At 39.9% G+C, this 19,225-nt stretch overlaps 2 protein-coding genes and 1 non-coding gene across 7 annotated transcripts in view; 2 read left to right on the top strand and 1 right to left on the bottom strand.

Annotated features, from left to right (window-relative positions):
• LOC131809830 (myomegalin-like) overlaps positions 1-2,182 on the bottom strand; it is a 45,774-nt gene extending 43,592 nt beyond the window's left edge. For all 4 annotated transcript variants that reach the window (XM_059137248.1, XM_059137247.1, XM_059137250.1 and 1 more), the window contains exon 1: positions 1,971-2,182. The gene's annotated coding sequence lies outside the window, so the exon portion shown is untranslated. The remainder of the gene's footprint in view (positions 1-1,970) is intronic.
• A 340-nt stretch (positions 2,183-2,522) lies between these two features.
• FCGR1A (Fc gamma receptor Ia) overlaps positions 2,523-19,225 on the top strand; it is a 23,898-nt gene continuing 7,195 nt past the window's right edge. For both annotated transcript variants that reach the window (XR_009345310.1, XM_059137252.1), the window contains exons 1-4: positions 2,523-2,653; positions 16,316-16,417; positions 16,821-16,847; positions 17,504-17,758. Coding sequence is in view for 1 of the 2 variants with exons in the window: in XM_059137252.1 (XP_058993235.1) it covers positions 16,387-16,417; positions 16,821-16,847; positions 17,504-17,758 (313 nt within the window). In the remaining variant the exon portion in view is untranslated. The remainder of the gene's footprint in view (positions 2,654-16,315; positions 16,418-16,820; positions 16,848-17,503; positions 17,759-19,225) is intronic.
• On the top strand, positions 3,154-3,225 carry TRNAE-UUC (transfer RNA glutamic acid (anticodon UUC)). Its single transcript has one exon. It is a non-coding gene; the product is annotated as a tRNA-Glu (tRNA).

Below are 19,225 nucleotides of genomic sequence, written 5' to 3'. Positions count from 1 at the left end.
TGTGCTTACTGGCCATTGGTATATCTTTCTGTCTGAAGTGTTTAAGCTTTTTCCCATTTTTAAAAAACGGGTGTTTCAGTTTCTAATATTGATTATAGGAGGTCATTTTATATTCTGGAGATAGGGTCTTTGTCAGATAAGTTCTGTGAATATTTTGTCCCTGTCTGTGATTTGGCTCTGCCTTTTCACTGAATGGTATCTTTAATGAGAAGACATTTTTAATATTTTAATTATTTTATAATTTTAATGTTTAATATTTTAAGTATGACTGTTGTTAAAGTCTAATTCAATGTTTAAATTAATTAATTATTAATTAATTACTTGATATTTAAATTAATTATTTAATTTAATATTTAGACTAAATTTTAATATTTTAAAAGTCTAACTTATTATTTTTTATTTAATATTGTTAAAGTCTAACATTATTTTTCTTTTTTATGTTTTTGGTGTGTGATATTTATTTTGCTTACCACCAGGTCATAAGGATAGTCTCATGTATTTTCTTCTAAAACTTTATAGTTGTAGTGTGTATGATTTAGTCTATGATCCAACTCAAATTAGCTTTCATGTATACTGTAAAGTAGGGATTGAAGGTTTTTTTCACTATGTAGATATCTTGTTCCAGTGCTGTTTGTTGAAATGATAGTCCTTTCCCCATTGAATTGCTTTAGTGTCTCTTTTTGGAAAATAATTTGACCAGAGAAGGGAGGTCTATTTTACATGTCTCAATTCAGTTCTTTTTATTTACACATGAACCCGTCTGCCACTCCCACACGGTCTTGTTTATAGTAATAAGCAGCTTAATAGTAAGTCTTAAATTCTTCCAGGTTTGATTTTTTCAGAGCTCAATAAATTTTGAAACGTGTACATAACAAAGTAGCCACCACACAAATAAAAATCTGGTCACTTAACTTCTCTCATTTCATTGTAAGACATAGGTCCTCACATATTATATCTGATCCCTTTGCCAAAGACCCTCTGTTGCAGCTCCTAGAAAAAATAAATCCCCAGTTTCCTTTAGAGACAAAATGTCTGCAACATTCAACCATGAATCTAGATTCTTATTGGGAAAAAAAGTTCATTTTCCAGGTGTTTGGCTAGAGCAAACTTTTCTATTATTTATGACCATAAATACAATGTTTGGTTTGGAATTCTCTTTTCTTTGTGGGGAGATCAAATTCCCAGGAGGGCCTCTAATTAACTGGACTGATAGTTGTTGACCATGAGGTTGAAATTGGAGGCTATGTAAAAATTGACTTTTTAAAAATTGCATTAGGAAAGATTAGGGAGAGATGATGAGAAAAGGTGTAAGGAAGAGTAGGTTGGAACTAGAAAGTCGAATTTTGGTTTTTGCAGTGATTGTCAGGTTTTAGAGAAAGAAGTTAGACGTTACCTATCCAAGGGGGAAAAGACCTTTAGTGGAAACAATCACTAAATACTGGCCATTAAATACAGGCCATTTTATGATGCTTTCCCATTTATACATAATTTCTTTCCCATTTTTGTAAAACTGGCAGGCTTCATGTGCTTGTTATATAACTTTAAAAATGTGTATTTAAGTTAAAGCCTATGAAAATTAAACTATTCCTCATAAACGTCCTAAATTTATCTTAAATTCAATCAAAGATGCATTTAAAATAACATAGGCCCAGCCTAAGAGACAAACCCACCTGGCTGAAGTGCAGTTCCTGGGCGTGTGTGATTCTCAGCTGTAGCTGCTTTCTCTAGTTTCCCCCACACCTGGAAGACCTCATTCAAAACCTACCAGAAACCGTGTCTTCTGTTAAGAGATTTTAAAGTACTCTTACTTCAAGGAAGGGCATTAAAAATAAATTTACCAGTTGCATCCTTGGAATCCACAGAAAGCCCAAGGGGGGACACGTTCAAATGCCCAAAGGAGCAGGGGCTGCTTACTCTCGGGTGGCCGGGCCAAGGCTTTGGCTCCCACTGGGGAGGGGGACTCGACTCACCGTCACCCGCGACCGGACCCCGATTTCATCTTCATGCGGTTTTTAGATGAGGAAAATCGCCTGGAGTTCTTCCTTTCCCTCGGCTCTGTTTCCACCTCTCGCGTTCTGTCTCCTCCGGAGCGTTCTGGGAAGCTAATATCGGACAGGACCGAAAGGGGAGGCTGCCCTTCTCCTCCGGGTCCCTCCCGTTGGGGCGTCTTGGGTGCTCAGTCCGGCCGGGACGTTAGGGCACGCGGGTGCGGACTGCGGGGCCGCGAGTGCAGCGGGAGCGGAGGCCGTGAATTCGCCGCCGCCGGCCGCGCGCATCACGGACCTGCGCGTCGCAGGTCGGATCTATTTCATCGACGCGGCCCGCAGCTGGCATGCGGGCGGCACGCAGGAGTGCGGGCCTCCGACCCGCGAGAGGGGCCGCGCTGGAAGGGCCCGGTCCTGCCCCTGCCCCTCGAGGCGGGGCGGGGAAGAGGCTTCAAGGCGGCCCAGCCCGGGGTCCGAGCGTAGTCCTCGCCGCCGGTGTCGGGAGAGTTGTTCGCCACAGGCGGGCCGCCGGGAGAAGAGCGTGTGGCTCCGAGACCGCGGCGGAGAAGAGAAGAAACACGCCTTCGAACAGAGCGGCTGTGTGGCGTGGGAGAAAGGCCGGCGTCGAAAAGGACTGTTCCGGCCTAGCGTGCAGCTCGGCGGCTAAGGTAGGGGGGAAGCGCAGGGCGGCGGGTTGTAGGGGGGCGGGAGCCGGGTCCGGTTCGGGCTGCCGAAGCTTCTTGAAAGCGGTCTCGATCCGCGCCGCGTGGGTTACTGCGTCCCCCGCAGTCCACCGGCTGATGTTGGGGACTCCGGGGTGTTAAGCCGGACGCCTTGCGCTGCCGAGTCCTCTTCAAGACTTGGTGTTGGCGCGCGGCCGCCTCATGAAGGCGCGTTCTCAGGGTGATTTTGAGCGGCCGCCAGGCGGGTATTGGTGCCGGGACGTGTGGACCTGGCGGGGGGGCCCGGGGCGCGTCTGCTGTCCCGCGTAGCTATCGGTCTTTCTTGTGGGACTCTTTTTTTGAGAAAGCAGGGAGGGAATGGACTTAGGGAGAATTCTTTTCAAGAGCGGGAGGCAAGGTAAAGGCAGATCCGGGAGGCTTTTCTAGAGAGATCAGGCAAGGGCTAACTCCTCTCAGAGGATTTTTAAGAACAGAACCTTCGCGGTTCCCTGGTGGTCTAGTGGCTAGGATTCGGCGCCTTCACCGCCGCGGCCCGGGTTCGATTCCCGGTCAGGGAATGGGTCGTTGCTCCACAGTTTGTTGGGCTTTGTGCGTTTTGGTTCTCGTCCTAAGACTGGCGGGAAAATAAAGCTCACTATTTTTTGAGGCTACATTCCAGAAAGTAGAACTGCTAAGTGAAATGGAGAATTTCAGACTCTCCTCTTTACTACCCACCAACCTGTAAGCACCAATTATGCGCCGCAACTTGTTCATTCCCCCACCGCGCATTTAAAACTAGCACTATAAATTTTCTGTGTTTTAAATATAATCTCAAACTTTATTTACCACCAACCAACCTCTTCAGAGTTGATTTTCCCATAGCCTTTGAGTCCACAAGGGACAAATAAACTGGAAGAATTGCCTATTATCTCAGCGATCTTGAAGTCTCCATGTTCTGCTCGGGTGTTTACCTTTTCTTCCACGTAAGATTAGTTGTAGTAAACGTTTAAGTCTGGACTTTTTGCCTGAGTGGTCTTGCGGATTCTAAATTTTGTGGCTTTGGAGCTGTTACTTGAATAGTTTCATGGACATGTTTCACCTTGAGGAACTTGGGGAAGTGGTGCACAGGAGGGTCCCTAAATCCATCTTCGGAAGTGTTGGGAGAAATACATGAGCACCAGAAATGAAGATGACAGCTTCTGAAGACCTAACAATGGTTGGAAGCAGAGCAGATTTTTAAAAACCAGAGAGAAGTTGTTTTAATAATTCAATGTTCGTTTTGATGGCCACTTTATTTTTTTAAAAGGAAGATAGGAGTTTTCTCACTCTTAATTTCTGCTCAGTCGTGATCTCAGGGTGGTGGGATCCAGCCCTGCCTAGGGCTACATGCTGGGCCTGGATCCTGCTTAAGAATCTCTCTCCCTTTCCCTTTGCCCTTCCTTTTGCCCACCCCTAACACCCTGCTCAGCTCTCTCTATAAAAAAAAAAAAAAAGAAAAGAAAAAGAAAAAAAAGAAGGAAGATAAGAGTTATTTTATTATTTTAATTATTTCAGTTTTTTTAAAATTTAAATTCAATTAATCAACGAATAGTACATCATTAGTGTCAGATGTAGAGTTCAATAATTCATCAGTTGCTCATCACACTAGGTGCCCTCTTTATTGCCCATCCGGCAATTACTCCATTCCCCCTCCCATCCCCTCCAGCAACTCTCAGTTTGTTTCCTATAGTTAAGAGTCTCTCAGGGTTTGTCTCCCTCTCTGATGACTTCCCACGCAGTTTTCCCTCCCTTTCCCTATGATGCTCTTCGCTGTTTCTTATGTTCCACATATGAGTGAAATCAATAATTCTTTCTCTGATTGACTTATTTTGCTCAATATAACACCCTCCAGTTCCATCCATGTCGATGTAAATGGTAAGTATTCATCCTTTCTGTTTATTTATTTTTAGTAATTTTGACACCCAATGTAGGGCTCAAACTGAGGACCCGGAGATCAAGAGTCACTTACTCTTCTGGCTGAACCAACCAGGGGCCTCCACTTTATCTGTTTTGAGGAGAACATTAGTGGAGGGAATTTGCTTTATTGGATCAGTAATTTTTCTATATTTTTATTTATTTCTAAAGGAAATTCAGTGATAATAAGAAGTTAATAATATAATAATAAACAATAAAAATAATAAGATTTAATAATAAAATTTCAAATCTTACATTATTCACACTGATATAGTTGGCTTATGCTGTCATGTGTTGCACACTGTATAACATTACCTGACGAGCTGTGTTCAGCGACACAGTAATACATACCGTACTGCTGCTATTTATGATTCCAAAAATGAAGTATAGTAGGAAGGTGTTGTAACCTTTTAGTGTAGCCCTGAGATTAACTGAATTTATGCCGTGTTCTCACATACTTTAGAGGGCTATTCTATAATAGTAAAATGGCCTCCTTTGGTCAGTTGTTGCCCATTTCCTGACCCAGTATGATACACAGGAATGACCATGGGGGAAAATGGCTTTTTGAAGGACTTACCTAATTTGTCTCTCTTATTGTTATTTGGAATGAGATCAGAAAAGCAAAGGGAAATATTCGTGTAGAATTTTTTTTCCTCCTTCCCAACCCTTAATTTCCATTGGAGGAGCAAACACTTTTCTCATCCTTCACATACCAGGATAGATACTGAGCTTCCTTTTCTAATGGTTGAGGACACACTATAATAAAACATCATACGAAAGGGTGTGGGTTCTGCTGCCCCTTTCCTACCTGACCATCAAAACTGTCAGCCTGGCTGGTGACAAGTGGAACTTCTAATCCTGCATCTATTCACCTTTTTTTCCTGGCACTCTCTGTTCAAAGAACTTGTACCATCGGATTCATTTGGGGAAGTTTGGTTAAGGTGGTTTTGTGCTTAGACAGAAGGAAAACCCTCTAAGACCTTTAACTGACTGGTTTCCTAGGCTTCCCTCTACTGTGACACAAGCCCTACCATTAACAAATTGTGATTATATACATGTTGCCACTTTTCTTGGTGTGTATATCTCCCTCAGGAACCCTTGCACCCACCAGGGAACCTAGGTTATTGGCAGAATGAGATTTGGGAATTTTTTGGTCCTCTGGCCAAACCACCAGTTAGTGCTCTAATTCCACCATTTTTGAAATTATACTCACTGTATTTTAAACACTGTTTATTTTGGACAGTTCAGTTTGGAGGCAATGGAGATTATTACTTTAATGTTATTTCTGTACTTTTCAAACTTTGAACCATAGTGTAGATTTCTCATCAAAAAGTATGAAGGCCATAAGACAGTGGAAGAACAATTTTTGCTGTAAAACAAACAGGTCAAACTTTGGCAGGACTTACAAGTTTAGCATGCAGTGGTAGCATCTGTATCAGAAACTCTAGTTCTCTGTGAGAAAAAAACGGGTTTTTTGTTCATTTGTTTCCTTTCGGCTGCTAGAAGGATTGAGCATTGCCAGAAAGATTTATCTACATAGTCCTAAGAAACTTTATTTGGCAAGCAAGCTCCTGAAAACTGACGAGGTTTATCAGTCACTCTTGCTGGTAGATATCTGTTAACACTCCAGTCAGAGCTGTTGAGATTAAAATTTTTAACTTGCCAATCAATAGGACATTATTTATACAGTCGGATTTTGGACATCAGAGGGTTTAGGCACTCAGGCTAAATTTATTTATTTATTTTTTCACTCAGGCTAAATTTTTTTTTTAAGATTTTATTTATTTATTTGACAGAGAGAAAGATCACAAGTAGGCAGAGAGGCAGGCAGAGAGAGAGGAAGGGAAGCAGGCTCCCTGCTGAGCAGAGAGCCCAATGGGGGACTTGATCACAGAACCCTGAGATAATGACCCAAGCTGAAGGCAGCTGCTTAACCAACTGAGCCACCCAGGCATCCCTTTATGTAAGTTTCTTGAAAATGCTGCTTCACTGTTGCCTTGCTTTCTGTGTTAGTGGTCATCTAATTCTGTTGAGTTTGTAACCTATTTCATAGTTTCACCTGGAGAACCTGAAGATGTTTTCTTTACCTTTAAAGTCTAATAGCTTGACTATGGTATTGTTTTCAAGTTGATCATCCAGGGTCAATCCCTGGTACCTGATGAGTCTTTTCAGTGTGCCTCCTCACCTAAGTACTGTATCATTTTCCTTTTTATAATAAGATCAAGGCCCCTAGATTGTTCTCTCTACAGCCTGACTCCTGTTTAGAGAAAAATCTTAAAAAATGAGAAATTATGTATCACATTACAGTGTTTATCCAACAAATACAGGGATTCCCAAACAAGTTAAAATAGTAACAACCCTGATGATTTCAACACAGTCTTGCCCAGGTAAGGACTTTTAAAAAAAATCACCGTCAGTTTACAGTAAAATGTAGAAAGATATAATGCCAGAATAAGAAAGTCCTTGGACATGAATAAATTATTAAAAAGGAAAAATGTTGGTGACTTGAAAATAAGCTTAAAAAACTTAAATTTTAAGCTATTCTTAGATGAAAGTTAATCACCCGTAGCGTCTAACGCAGTCACGCCCCTACTACCCTCTAATTGGAATCCTTTCCAAGGAGCGCCCAAGAGCTAGAGAACAAACCCGGCTCCACGGTTCCCGGAGTCTTTAGTTCCTCTTCCTTTCACAAGTATACTCTTCTTCTTCCGGCCCACACCTGTTGAGGCGCATCGCCGGGCACGCGGCGGTCCTTCCCCGGAACCGCGATGGGCCGGCGGGAGGAGCGCGGACCGCGGCGACCAGCCGCGCGAGCGAGGGGCCTCTGGCCGCAGTCCCCCTGACGCCCACCGGCCTGCGCCTTCCTCGGGGCCGCCAACGCCGCCCCGGCCACTGGGGTGTCTGCCGGGCCCCGCGGCGGCTCCCCTCCGGCGACCTTCCCGTTGCTGCTCTTGCTCCTGGGTGAGACGTGGCCCAGCGGCCGACCCCAGGTCCAGCACGGGCCTCAGTGACCTGGTGGCCCTTTGCGTTCCGTGGGTCCTGTAGGGGAAAGACTGAAAGTAACTGTGGCCTTAAGTCCAGTCTAAACTGCAAACCACCCGGAAACACTCCCCTTTTCAAAGACGGTGGTTGCTCAATGCAAGCACTGCAGCAATAGCAACCCAAACTCCTAAATGACGCTATTTGCCTACGCAGTATAATTTTGTGGGATAAAAATATGAAAACCTCACGGGCCAGAAATCAAACCCGGATCTCCCACATGGGAGGCAAGGGTTCTGCCACTGGACCACCTATTTCTGTGGTGTGCTATAGGTGAAATCTAGGGGTATCCAGAACAAGTTGACAGTATTCCCAAACTGGCTTTTTAGAGTGCTAATACCTAATAAAAGCACCCAAACCAGAGGTTTTTATAGAAAACTTATACTAGACAAAACTATACATATAAAAATAATACCTGATTTGTCTGATCAAACTCTTAATTCTGAGAGGGGCTCTTTCCAGCTGCATAACAGACTCCTATAGAAAAACATAAGAAATTCATCTAGGTCCCATGTTTTTCTTCCTAAATCTTCAATTGTCAACCTCAAACTGTTGTCTTAGTGGTTCTGGGAATGTAACCTAACTTGTAGGTTAGGTGAGTAAAATTCTTATCCAGGGAAGAAATAAGAATTGGAACCAAAATTAGTATCAGATGGAAAGGAGGGGAAAGAACAGAATCAAGATAGATATAATGAAGAAATAAATTCTAGTCTATGTAGTTAGTCCTTTGTAGCTTTTAATTTTTTTTTTTTTTGTAAAAGAGTAATGATCAATCTTGTAACCTTAGAATGCATCTGGTTTTTTAATGTGTATAAAACATTTGAATGGATATAAGATAAAAAGATTAAGTTTGCAATCAATGTTTTGGAGAACCTAATTTCCCAAATTAATTGGCTTTGATTTACTAGCTGTATGACAAGTAGACTATTTTAAAGAAATACTTTATTGTTGAAATATTAACATAGAGGTCTTTTGTTCCATCTATCACCTCTTACTTCCATTAATATAAGTAGATAAAAAACTCGTTCTCTTACAGCCAGCCTAGTCTACTTCAATCCATTTGCCACATTGCATTCTCACTGATCATTCCATGGTGGAAAGCTGGACATAACTATTGCCTAAATCCACTTCCACCACCACAGTAGCTAACCAACAGTAGTCCTTCCTTTCATGGTCATGGGAGCCAGAGAAGGTGTTGGGAAAGAACTGTGGTGGATAACTCGTAGAGCTAGTGGGTTCGGGATTGTGTTGGCTTGAAACACATATACAAATTGGAGAAGTACAAGTCCTCTGAAAGGGATTGGTAATACGGAAGCAAGAACAAAATGAGTCACTGTGCTGGTAAACCTGAGGTACTAATTTTTCAGTTTCACCAAGTCAGTTTCCTGACAGCTGGGATAAAGGCTACCAAAACGCCCAATAGGAAGCTCCGTTGAGAACATATTTTGAAATTTGGTTTTATGGGAATTCTTCAGAGTCAAGCTTCAGAGGTGTCCTAGGAGCACAGAAGTTTCCACACAGGGACAGTTTTGGATTCTTCAGCTGAGAATTTGTACCCTTTCGAAGGAGCAGATCCCACCTGAGGTTCTCTTCCATCCCAGATCAGGCTCCAGAGGGGGCTGCTTAATATAGCTGGGATCTGTGCGGTCACTGAGTCCCTGTATAGATAGGTTGCTCGATTTCTGTGAAACCCTGTAGATGAAATCTTTGGGCCTGCTGTGGGTTGTGAGAGAAGCAACCTCATGAAGTAATCGGATATGTTAGAAGCCAAAGGACACCTTAACCTAAGAATACTGGTGCTTCAGTAGCAAGCATCTCACCTCCTGCCTGACTGTCCCAGGTTTGATTGCAGGCCCATACAATTAACTGTTTTTCTTCACCACAGTAACTTCATTTACTACCTCTTCTTGAGACTTTATTATAAGGGCAAGTCTGGTCTATGCAAAGATCCAACAGGCAGGGGCAACACTGCAGTCAGTTGAGGAGAGGGAGAGAAAGAATAAAGTGGGCAGTGTTTGGAAAATAAAAATGATTAAAGAGTGTCCCTGCACAGTGGTTTGCAGCCTTGGGACTAGGACAAGGGCTAGGGTGTAAAGTAAGTTCTTGTATGTTGCTGGGGACATGTATGTAACATTTGGAACTGATATTCTTGCCATACTCATGTGCAAAACTTCTAATATCATGACATCACCTACTAGCAGATAAGTATCTTAGAATATGAAGAATAACTTCAGTGTGTGTTTTTCTCTTTGGGAATTACTTGTGGATAAAGGCCAGAAGATTTCCCTTCCTTGTCAATCCTGATTCTGATTTTCTGTTGTCATGATACATGTATATATATATCCCTGGAAGGAGACTTGAGGAACATAAAGAATGTCGCAATCTCTCCTTTAGGTTGCTATTCCATTAACTTTTCTTGAACCACCTATGTATTAAGTTGGACCAGAAAGTTGAGAAATTTGGCCAATAGAAAATTTCTCTCTATAGGTCATTGTACAGGTCATTTTATCATGAATGGTCAAAATCATACATTAAGTTAACTTCAGGAACCTAGTGTCTGAGAAGTCAGTTGTTCTTTTGAATGCTAAGTATTTGCCTTTTCTATCAGAAAAAGCGTATCAGACAGCTACAGGTACTTTACAAAGAGAGGAGTATTCAGACTTTCTGATTTAGGTGGGCATAGCAAATGTAGAATGAAAACTGTTCAGAACAAGAGAGAAACTGAAGTGTGGGAGAAGTGCTAGGAAGTTCTAAAGCCAATCAAAAGCCAGTCAGTTTAAATTGTCAACCACTCAATTAACCGGTCAGTTTTAATTGTCAACCACTCAATTAACGACTGAACTCTCTAACTGATTTGACTGATCACATGGCCACACTTCATAAATGTGACTACATCAAGTGATAATGTGATAACTGCCAAAGCAGAAGCATGTGCACCTTATCTTTACTCTGTCCAGAATGTCAGCTCCAGAAGGCTGAAAGTGCAGGAGAGTATACAACCTCTGTTTCTTTGCTACACACTTAGGAAACACAATAATTTAGGGGATACCCCCAAGAAGTAGGACAGGGGAATGGCCATCACCAGTTTTGGTGTTCTGAGGAAACAAAATTAAGGGGTGAGGGTTGGGGGACAATGTTGGAACTTCAGTGGGGGTAGTGGAAGATTGTTCTGGACCAAATACTTCCCACTGTTGGCCCTGTGATCAGGAAAGCAGTTGGCATGAGAGGAGCCACATCAATGAGCATTTGATAGACTATGGGAGACAGAGACAAAAGTGTAAGCAGAAAGCTGGGCAAGGCAGGCAAGGAATCTGGCACCACCATCTACCCAGCCCCATGCCTGGGTGCTTTCTTGTGGTTCTTTCTGGCAGTCTCCCTTGACACCAGGCATTTGATAACCTAGGATTCATCTACGGTAGAAGCTCTGACTTCAGTGCAGGCTGTGGCCAGGGAATCATCCTAAATTATAATATGACAGTAATCACACACAAATTTAAAAAATAAGATATCTTTAAAGATTTATTTGTTCATTATAGTTGAAGGGTAAAGAAGAAAGTATCAAAGCTTTTTGTCTAACAAAATGGCTCTTGGAGATTAATTTATACATCATTACCCATGATAACCAAGTAGCAGAAAAGGCAATTAAAAATGGATGGTTATATTCCAGTAGAGACATACACTGAAGTCATGCTTTTTGCCTTTAAGTCTATTAATGTAGCTATCTTTTGGTTAATGTTTTCAATAGTGCTCCTTTTCTCTTCTGTTGTTTTCAACCTTTCTATCACTTTATGGTTTTGTTATGTCCCTTGAATAAAGCATATAGTTAATTTTTAAATCCAGTCTAGCAGTATTTATTTTTTACTGAATAATTAGGTCTACTTGTCTTTATAATAATTGTTGAAATAATTAATTTTAAATCTACCATGTTTTTTCTATTTTCCTCCTTGATCTATGTTTTTATTTCTTTCTCTCTTTGAATTAGTTATATTAAACCACTATAGCTTTTTTTTATTGTTTATATACTTTACTTCCATTTGTCCTTCTATGTTTTTCATTGTATTTCACTTCTGTTCTTTCAGTGATTAATTTAAAAATTAGTCTTAATCTTAAGTTTTTCTTTTTTTTTTTTTTTTTTTTTTTTTTTTTTTTTTTTTTTTTTTTATTTTTTTTTTTTTTTTTTAAAGATTTTATTTATTTATTTGACAGAGAGAAATCACAAGTAGATGGAGAGGCAGGCAGAGAGAGAGGGAAGCAGGCTCCCTGCGGAGCAGAGAGCCCGATGCGGGACTCGATCCCAGGACCCTGAGATCATGACCTGAGCCGAAGGCAGCGGCTTAACCCACTGAGCCACCCAGGCGCCCCAAGTTTTTCTTTTTTCATTAATTTTATCCCTTGGTTTATAAAGCATAGTAATATTTACTGCATTTACCCTCATCCTGGACACTGTAGAGACCTTGGAATATTTTAATTCCATTTAGTGTCATCCACATATATGCAGTTGTTATTTGCTGTAGCTTTGAGTATTAAGCGCCAGAATTTATATACTTTTGTATGATCAATGTTAGATTTATCCATGTATTTATGGTTGCCTTTCTCTTTATATCTTTCCATGCCTGTCTTTCCATATGGAATCATTTGTCTTCTGCCTGAGAAACATCATTTAGAAATTTCTTTTGTGTTAGTCTGCTTGGGAAGAGCTGTTTCAGTGTTTTTTAATCTGAAAGTGCCTTTATTTTACTTTAATTATTGAAGACTTTTTTTAAGTACGTAAGTGTAGGAGGCAGTTACTCTCAGAATATTGAAAAAATTTGCATTTGATTTTTGTTTTTCAGAAGTTAGTCAGTGGTCTGACTGCTGCTGATTTGAATGTAATCTCTCCTTTTTCTCTGGGGTTTTTGTTTTTGTTTTGTTTTTACAATTTTTGTCTTTGTTTTTTATCTTATGCAGTTTTACTGATTTCTCTAGTAATGATGTCGCTTTATTTATCTAGTATGGGATTGGTTGGCCTTCTGAAATCTGTTGATTCCCGATATTGCCTGGAAAACTCTCAAATATTACTTCTTCAAATATTGCTTTTGCCTTGTTTTCTCGCTCTCTTCTACTTCCAAGACTCTAACCAAAATATAAGATACACTTTCTCACTCCATTTGCTATTTTTTGTTTGTGTGTTTAATATTACATTTTTTTCCTTTTCCTACATTTTGAATTTTTTCTTCTTCCTCATGTTCTGTTTTACTATTTTCTCTTCAGCTGTGACTTCTCTCCTGTTGAACTCTTAAATTGAATTCTTAATTTTAGCTATTTTTATTTCATTTCAAAATTTATTTTTTCCCCCACCAAGTGAAGAAAATGTTTCCAGGAAGAGGAAAGGATCAACTGTAAAATGTTGATGATTAGATTAATTGAGGATAAGAGCTGACCATTAGGTTCAGCAAAAAGGTTTTGGCAGCCTTGACAAGAGCAGTTTCAGGAGAATGATGAGAATAAAAGTGTGACTGTAGTGGATTCTAGATGAAGGACTGAATATGCAAATGGGACAATGGCCAGACCATAGATAAAAACAGAATTCTTAGCCACAGTCTGCAGTTACCAATACTGGAGACCATTCCATTATTTACACTAACCAGCTGCCAGAAGATACAAATGCTTTATCTCTAGCACAATTCTACAGCAAAGAATTCATTTTCCCCAGAGGGCATCTGGCTTTGACTTCTTTTCCATAGGATAAAGCTGCCAATTCCCTCAGAAAATATTTCTGAGTTACAGTACAGAGGTAAGCATACTTGGGGTCAATTAACAATAATTCTGTTTTTGCTAAATCTTACCATTATTATATCACTACTGCACAAAACCAGACTTGGAGCTGTGCACTCACTCACTGCACTATTTATTAACTTTCTATGAGCAAGGTGCTTGACCTCTTTTAGCTTTATGTCTCATGCACAAAATTGAGATAGGTAATAGCAAGATATCCTCATTTAGGTAAAATGTTGGAGAGTTCCAGCCTTGTTTAGATGGATTCGTCTGCTTTGTTACCCTGCCTTTCCAGTAAGTTTTGTTTTTACTTTTTGTTGAGATTCAGCCTGGAAGCTATTGGAGGAAGAGAAACTAATTGTGGTGGCAAAAACAAGTTGGAGACTGTGGTAAGAGTCAACCTCATCCAAATAGACAGGATAAAACCCTAAGAAACAAAGTTATTGTGTGGAAAGTTTTAAGGATTAAGACTACCGTATGTGCTGCTTCTGATTTCTAAAAAGTACAATATTTTCATTCAAATAACTCTCCTATCGCAAAATCTTAGAGTCCATCAATTCACACTAACCCACCCCTAGTAGTTCTGTGAGCTGAGAACTTTTCAAAGTTCAGAAAAACTGGTTTGACTCCCACAAACTTTGATCACAAAGTGAAGGTTACTTATTATTTGGACTCCGCTGGAGGAACTGTAGGCAGAAGCATTAGCTGAATCATTAGAGTAGAAGCTTCTAGCTGAAGTAGTATTGCATTATGAAATGCTCTTCAAACTGCCAATTTCACTTGTAGTGAAGTTCCTTACCTATAGTCTAGTCTTCCTCCCTCATAGGTCACTATGAAAAAAAAATCACTATTATTTTCATCATTATTCATCAGAATATTGAGGGTCAGAATTGTGTCACCAGTAGTAAAGTTCTTGGAAATTTTTTTATGTTGTCATAAAAGGGGTCCTTTCTCTTGCAATGAAATGTTGAAAGGATTGATAGATCAAGTAGTAAGAATAACTAAGGATTAAAAAGTCATTGAATTTCTAATGGAAACTTGAAATTGAACCAATCAGGAACTTTTCATGAGTGGCTGTTGAAGAAAAACATCAGATAAAGTTTACTGAATCTCTTGAAAAACACTTCCAGCATTAGTGAATATATAAAGGTAGTATTATTATAGCTATTCAAGAGATATACAACAGTATACAAAACATATTAAGCAAAATTGTGCTATAGACAATTATATGCAAGTACTTAAAACTTTGTTGATAGGTTTCTATAATCCCTAAAAATATGGTTGTTAAAGAAGGAATTAAGTAGAGAATAAAGTATTATTGACTGCTTTTTACTTGTAAAGAGTGTAAAAATAAATTTTTGGTCAATTCTGTATGAGATTTAAATTATTTTACCTTAAAAAATATACAAAATAATTGTTCACAAATTGTTTTCTGTAGTAAAGAAGAGAAAATTTTTAGTTAAAATAGGCAAATAATACTTGGCATCTCCCTTTGAGAAAAGTGTATTTGTGAAGTGATTTTAAAAGTATGAAGCTTATGAATATGATGATCTTATAAAAAAATCAGTATATGGAAATATAACTGTCATATATAGATGTAAATTCTCCTGTGGCTCTTCTGGGCATCATGATTTTCATTGATCATTAAATACTGGAGATTTGTCTATTTGCCTTAGTTAACAGTGTTTGCTCCATTTAGAAACTACAGATCTACAGATACTTGTTAGGAAAAAAAGTATTTCATCCTTCCAGATTATGGATGTCTTTCACTCCTCTTCCACAGCAATATTCATTTCCCCATGTTTCCTGATCATTCGCTCATTTTTCAAAGAAGCAACTATTTTCCTACAAAGGAATTGTGAGGGATGGGCTGGGTAATGTTACACTCTCTTGGTGAGAAAGTGAAGGAAATCATACTGCCTGTTTAAACCTGGCTTCTACTTTTTACAACCTTGGGCAAATTACTAAATTCCTTTCATACTTTGTCTAGTTTCCTCATTTACAAAATGGAGACAACAAGAGTGTCTGTCTACTCATAGTTTATTATGAGGGTTAAATGAAAAGAGACATACCAAGCATATTTGCTTGGCATAAAATAAGCACTCTACAAATATATGCAATGATGATGATAATGACAACAGATAATCTGACAACATTTACCTGAAGGAAAAAAACATACCTTTCCTTAGACTGAGCAACATTCGTTCTAGGAATGTGTCCTATGGAGATAGTAAGTTGAGTGCTTAAATCTTTTAAGTACAAGACTTGCAGGGCTGGTTGTAACAGTAAAACATTAGATATATCTGGCATGTCCATGAAGAGACAGTCCATCTTAGGGATATTTCCACTCATATGTAAGTAATTTTTCTTCTCTATAGCATTTACTTTGAACAGTTAATTTCCTTAGATGTAGCCAAGGTAAACACTTCAAATTCATAATATCATCCAGGGAGGTGGCTTAAAAAAAAAACAAAAAACCAAAATGGGACATTGATCCTGTATGCACTCCCAGAGGAATAGAGATCTCATTGTAGTAGAGGAACTCTTATAAATGAGTTATTCCTCCCTTGTCATGTAGAGGTTGATATAGAATAATCTGGATTCAAATGATAAAGTTTTAGAGGCATTGGCCAGGCTTTGAACCACTTTTAGAAACGAGGATTTGCCATATTTTAGCCCCAAGAAACAGAATTAGTAAAGGGAAAATACAGTTAGAATATCAATAAAAACTTGTCTTTCCTTTGAATTCTGAGAGTTTCATAAGCCTCAAACCCAGAGTTTCAAACTGGGGAAGAGAGGCTAAGTAGTTAGAGAATGGGGAGAGAATACTGCAAGAATTAAGGATGTATTTCCCAAAAAAGGAGCGTGATGGTAGTGGTTAGAAGAGGCAATTTCCTTCCTCTTTTCTAATTTCAACTCCAGAGCCTCCAGCAGAAACTCTTCAATATCTTGCACGTTTCAGACTTCTCTACTCCGATCAGCTTGGAGGTAACATGTGGCTCTTGACAGCTCTGCTCCTTTGGGGTAAGTTGGGCTTAGAAGGGGGTAGCTAGAGGGGAACTGGCTTTGGCAATGGGGACTCAAGACCTTTTGTCTTCCTTTGGTATCCTAGGCTAGAACTCATGAAAATGGGGACAACTGGATCTGTGCTTCCATGGTTTATTCATGCTCATTATACCAAAAGCACGGGAAGAGAGACTTGGTAGTAACATTTAGCCTGGAAGCATCATATCAAAATAAAGCCGTATCAATAACCATCTACAGACTATACATACCACTAGTACCTGATTTGGAGAGAGCTAGGTAGAGAGAGAATCAAGAGACCTAAGCTGGTCCCTCTATGTCCACATTAGTTTTGTCTCCTCGATTCCTTTCCTTGTCATCTCCCACTGACCAACTTATGCCTCTGTTCTTCGGTCTCTTACAGTGCCAGCTGGTGCTCAGATCTCAGCGGGTGAGTAATCTTTAACTTAGTTTCTCTTCCTCTGCCATGTTCCGGTTCTAAAGAGTGAGTTTTGTTATCCTGAACAAGAGAATATGGGGAAAGGATAGAACAAGAAGGATTTAGAAATTATGTAAAGTCCCTTATATTCAGAGCATGATTTTGATAAAATCCTGGTTTTTAAGGTTTCTCTCTAAGATTTCCTGAAAAAGCCCCAACTTCAGAACTAAATGCCTACGTGTATATAATAGCAGGAAAAGGCCAGGGTTGCAAAACCATAGATGTAGCTCTGGGGGGTTTTGTAACATTCCTTGAGAAGAAAGCCAAGTACTTTTTTTCTCCTCAGACAGAACCAAGCAGTACTGAAGGTTTCAAAGTGAGAGTTTGAGTATTGGTTTCCAGTGCAGATGCTAATTAAAGCCTGAGTTTAACCCTTAGGGAAAATATTGCACAGGGGGCAAGACAACTGGCTCCAGTTGACATGAACAGAGCTCTCTGCACGGGGTCTGGATACTCTCAGTATCTAGTTTTTGTAGGTTCCCATTTGCTTATTTTTCTGTCTCATCTAAATATATATTTTTACCTTTGTGCTGCCCAGAAAACTTTACCAGTTGCTCAGACCATCCTTTTATTCCATTTGGTCTTTTTTTTTTTTTTTAAATCCCCAGACCCCTCAAAGGCAGTGATCACCTTGCAACCTCCATGGGTCAGTGTGTTCCAAGAGGAAAATGTAAACTTATGGTGTGAGGGACCCCATTTACCTGGGGACATCTCTACACAGTGGTTTCTCAATGGCACAGCCATTCACACCTTGACCCCCAGACACAGAATTGCTGCTGCCAGTGTCAATGACAATGGTGAATACAGGTGCCAGACAGGTCTTTCAGTGCCAAGTGACCCAGTACAGCTGGAAGTCCACAGGGGTAAGTATGGCATGGAGTAGGAGAGTTGGAAATCACAAGATGTTCCTTGTGTTTTCTCCTTTTTGCATGCCAGATATGTGTTTTCATTTATTGGAGTATGAGTCTCAGCTCTATGTGCCTACTAGATGAAATTAAGTCAAGATACTCAGGATATCACATTAGGGTCCTTTAACTGCCCCAACAGTACCCCAACTGTGACAGCTGTGAGCAGGGTTATCCAGTATAAAACTCAGACCCAAGATTTTATTATTTAGAATGATCTAATTTTGGGGCACCTGTGTGGCTTAGTTGGGTAAGTGTCTGCCTTTAGCTCAGGTCATGATTTCAGGGTCCTAGAATCGAGCCAGGCATCAGGCTCCCTGCTCAGTGGGGAGCCTGCTTCTCTCTCTCCCTCTGCCTGCTCATGCTCTCTCTCAAATAAATAAGATCTTTTTTATTTTTTAAAGATTTTATTTATTTATTTGACAGAGATCACAAGTAGGCAGAGAGGCAGAGAGGAGGAAGCAGGCACCCTGCGGAGCAGACAGCCCAACGTGGGGCTTGATCCCAGGACCCTGGGATAATGACCTGACCTGAAGGCAGAGGCTTTAACCCACTGAGCCACCCAGGCGCCCTGATATAAGATCTTTTTTAAAAAATTAAAATGACCTAATTTCGTTGAAAAATTTTATGCCTGCACATAGTAAATAATTCAGAGAAGCATACAGTGATGAACAATGACGTCTCTCTTCCACCCCAAAGCCCTAGTCCCACGGTCACCTGTCGTAGAAGTAAAACTCCTAATACGTATATGAACTTTTTAAAAAAGTGGTTGGTAGCATACTCTGTATACTCTTCTATACCTTGCTTTTATCACTTAAAATACCTTGAAGGTCTGTTTAAATAGACATCTACCGTGCACTTTCAAATATCTGCCTTATTGCTGTGCTTTAACTGATTTAATCATTCTCCCTATTAGTAAACTTGAAGTGTATTTCCAGTTTTTTGTGTTTGCAAGCAATAGAAATAGACATCTCTATGTATAGGCTGGGGCACATTTCATAATATAACTGTAAGATAATATTCTGGACATGAAATTACTGTGAGATGAAGCATTTTAAACTGATGAATACAAGGGGAAAGAAACCCCACTATCCACTTAAATCTGTAAAAGGTTTCTATTTGTCAAGAAATGGAAACTGCAGTACTTTTTAGGGTAAAATATTCCATTATTCAGTACATATCACTCAAATGTGCTCTTTAGTTATTCAAAAGTAGTAAGTTAAAGCTTCATTGTAATTGATTATGTAAAAGTTAATCCATGCTGGAGGCAGAATTAAATTTGTAAGGACTAGATTGCTTTTGGAGGTAATGTGTTTTAGCCAAGGAAATATGAGACTATCAGAGGAAATGCTAGGCGCTCCTCATGAGTCTTAGATTTCTGGGAATCAGATCCTAGGCTACAGATGTAAGGGGAGCTGTCAGAAC

This window comes from Mustela lutreola, chromosome 10 (assembly GCF_030435805.1).
Source record: "Mustela lutreola isolate mMusLut2 chromosome 10, mMusLut2.pri, whole genome shotgun sequence".
NCBI lineage: Eukaryota > Metazoa > Chordata > Mammalia > Carnivora > Mustelidae > Mustela > Mustela lutreola.
This window is presented reverse-complemented; position numbering and strand designations above follow the sequence as displayed.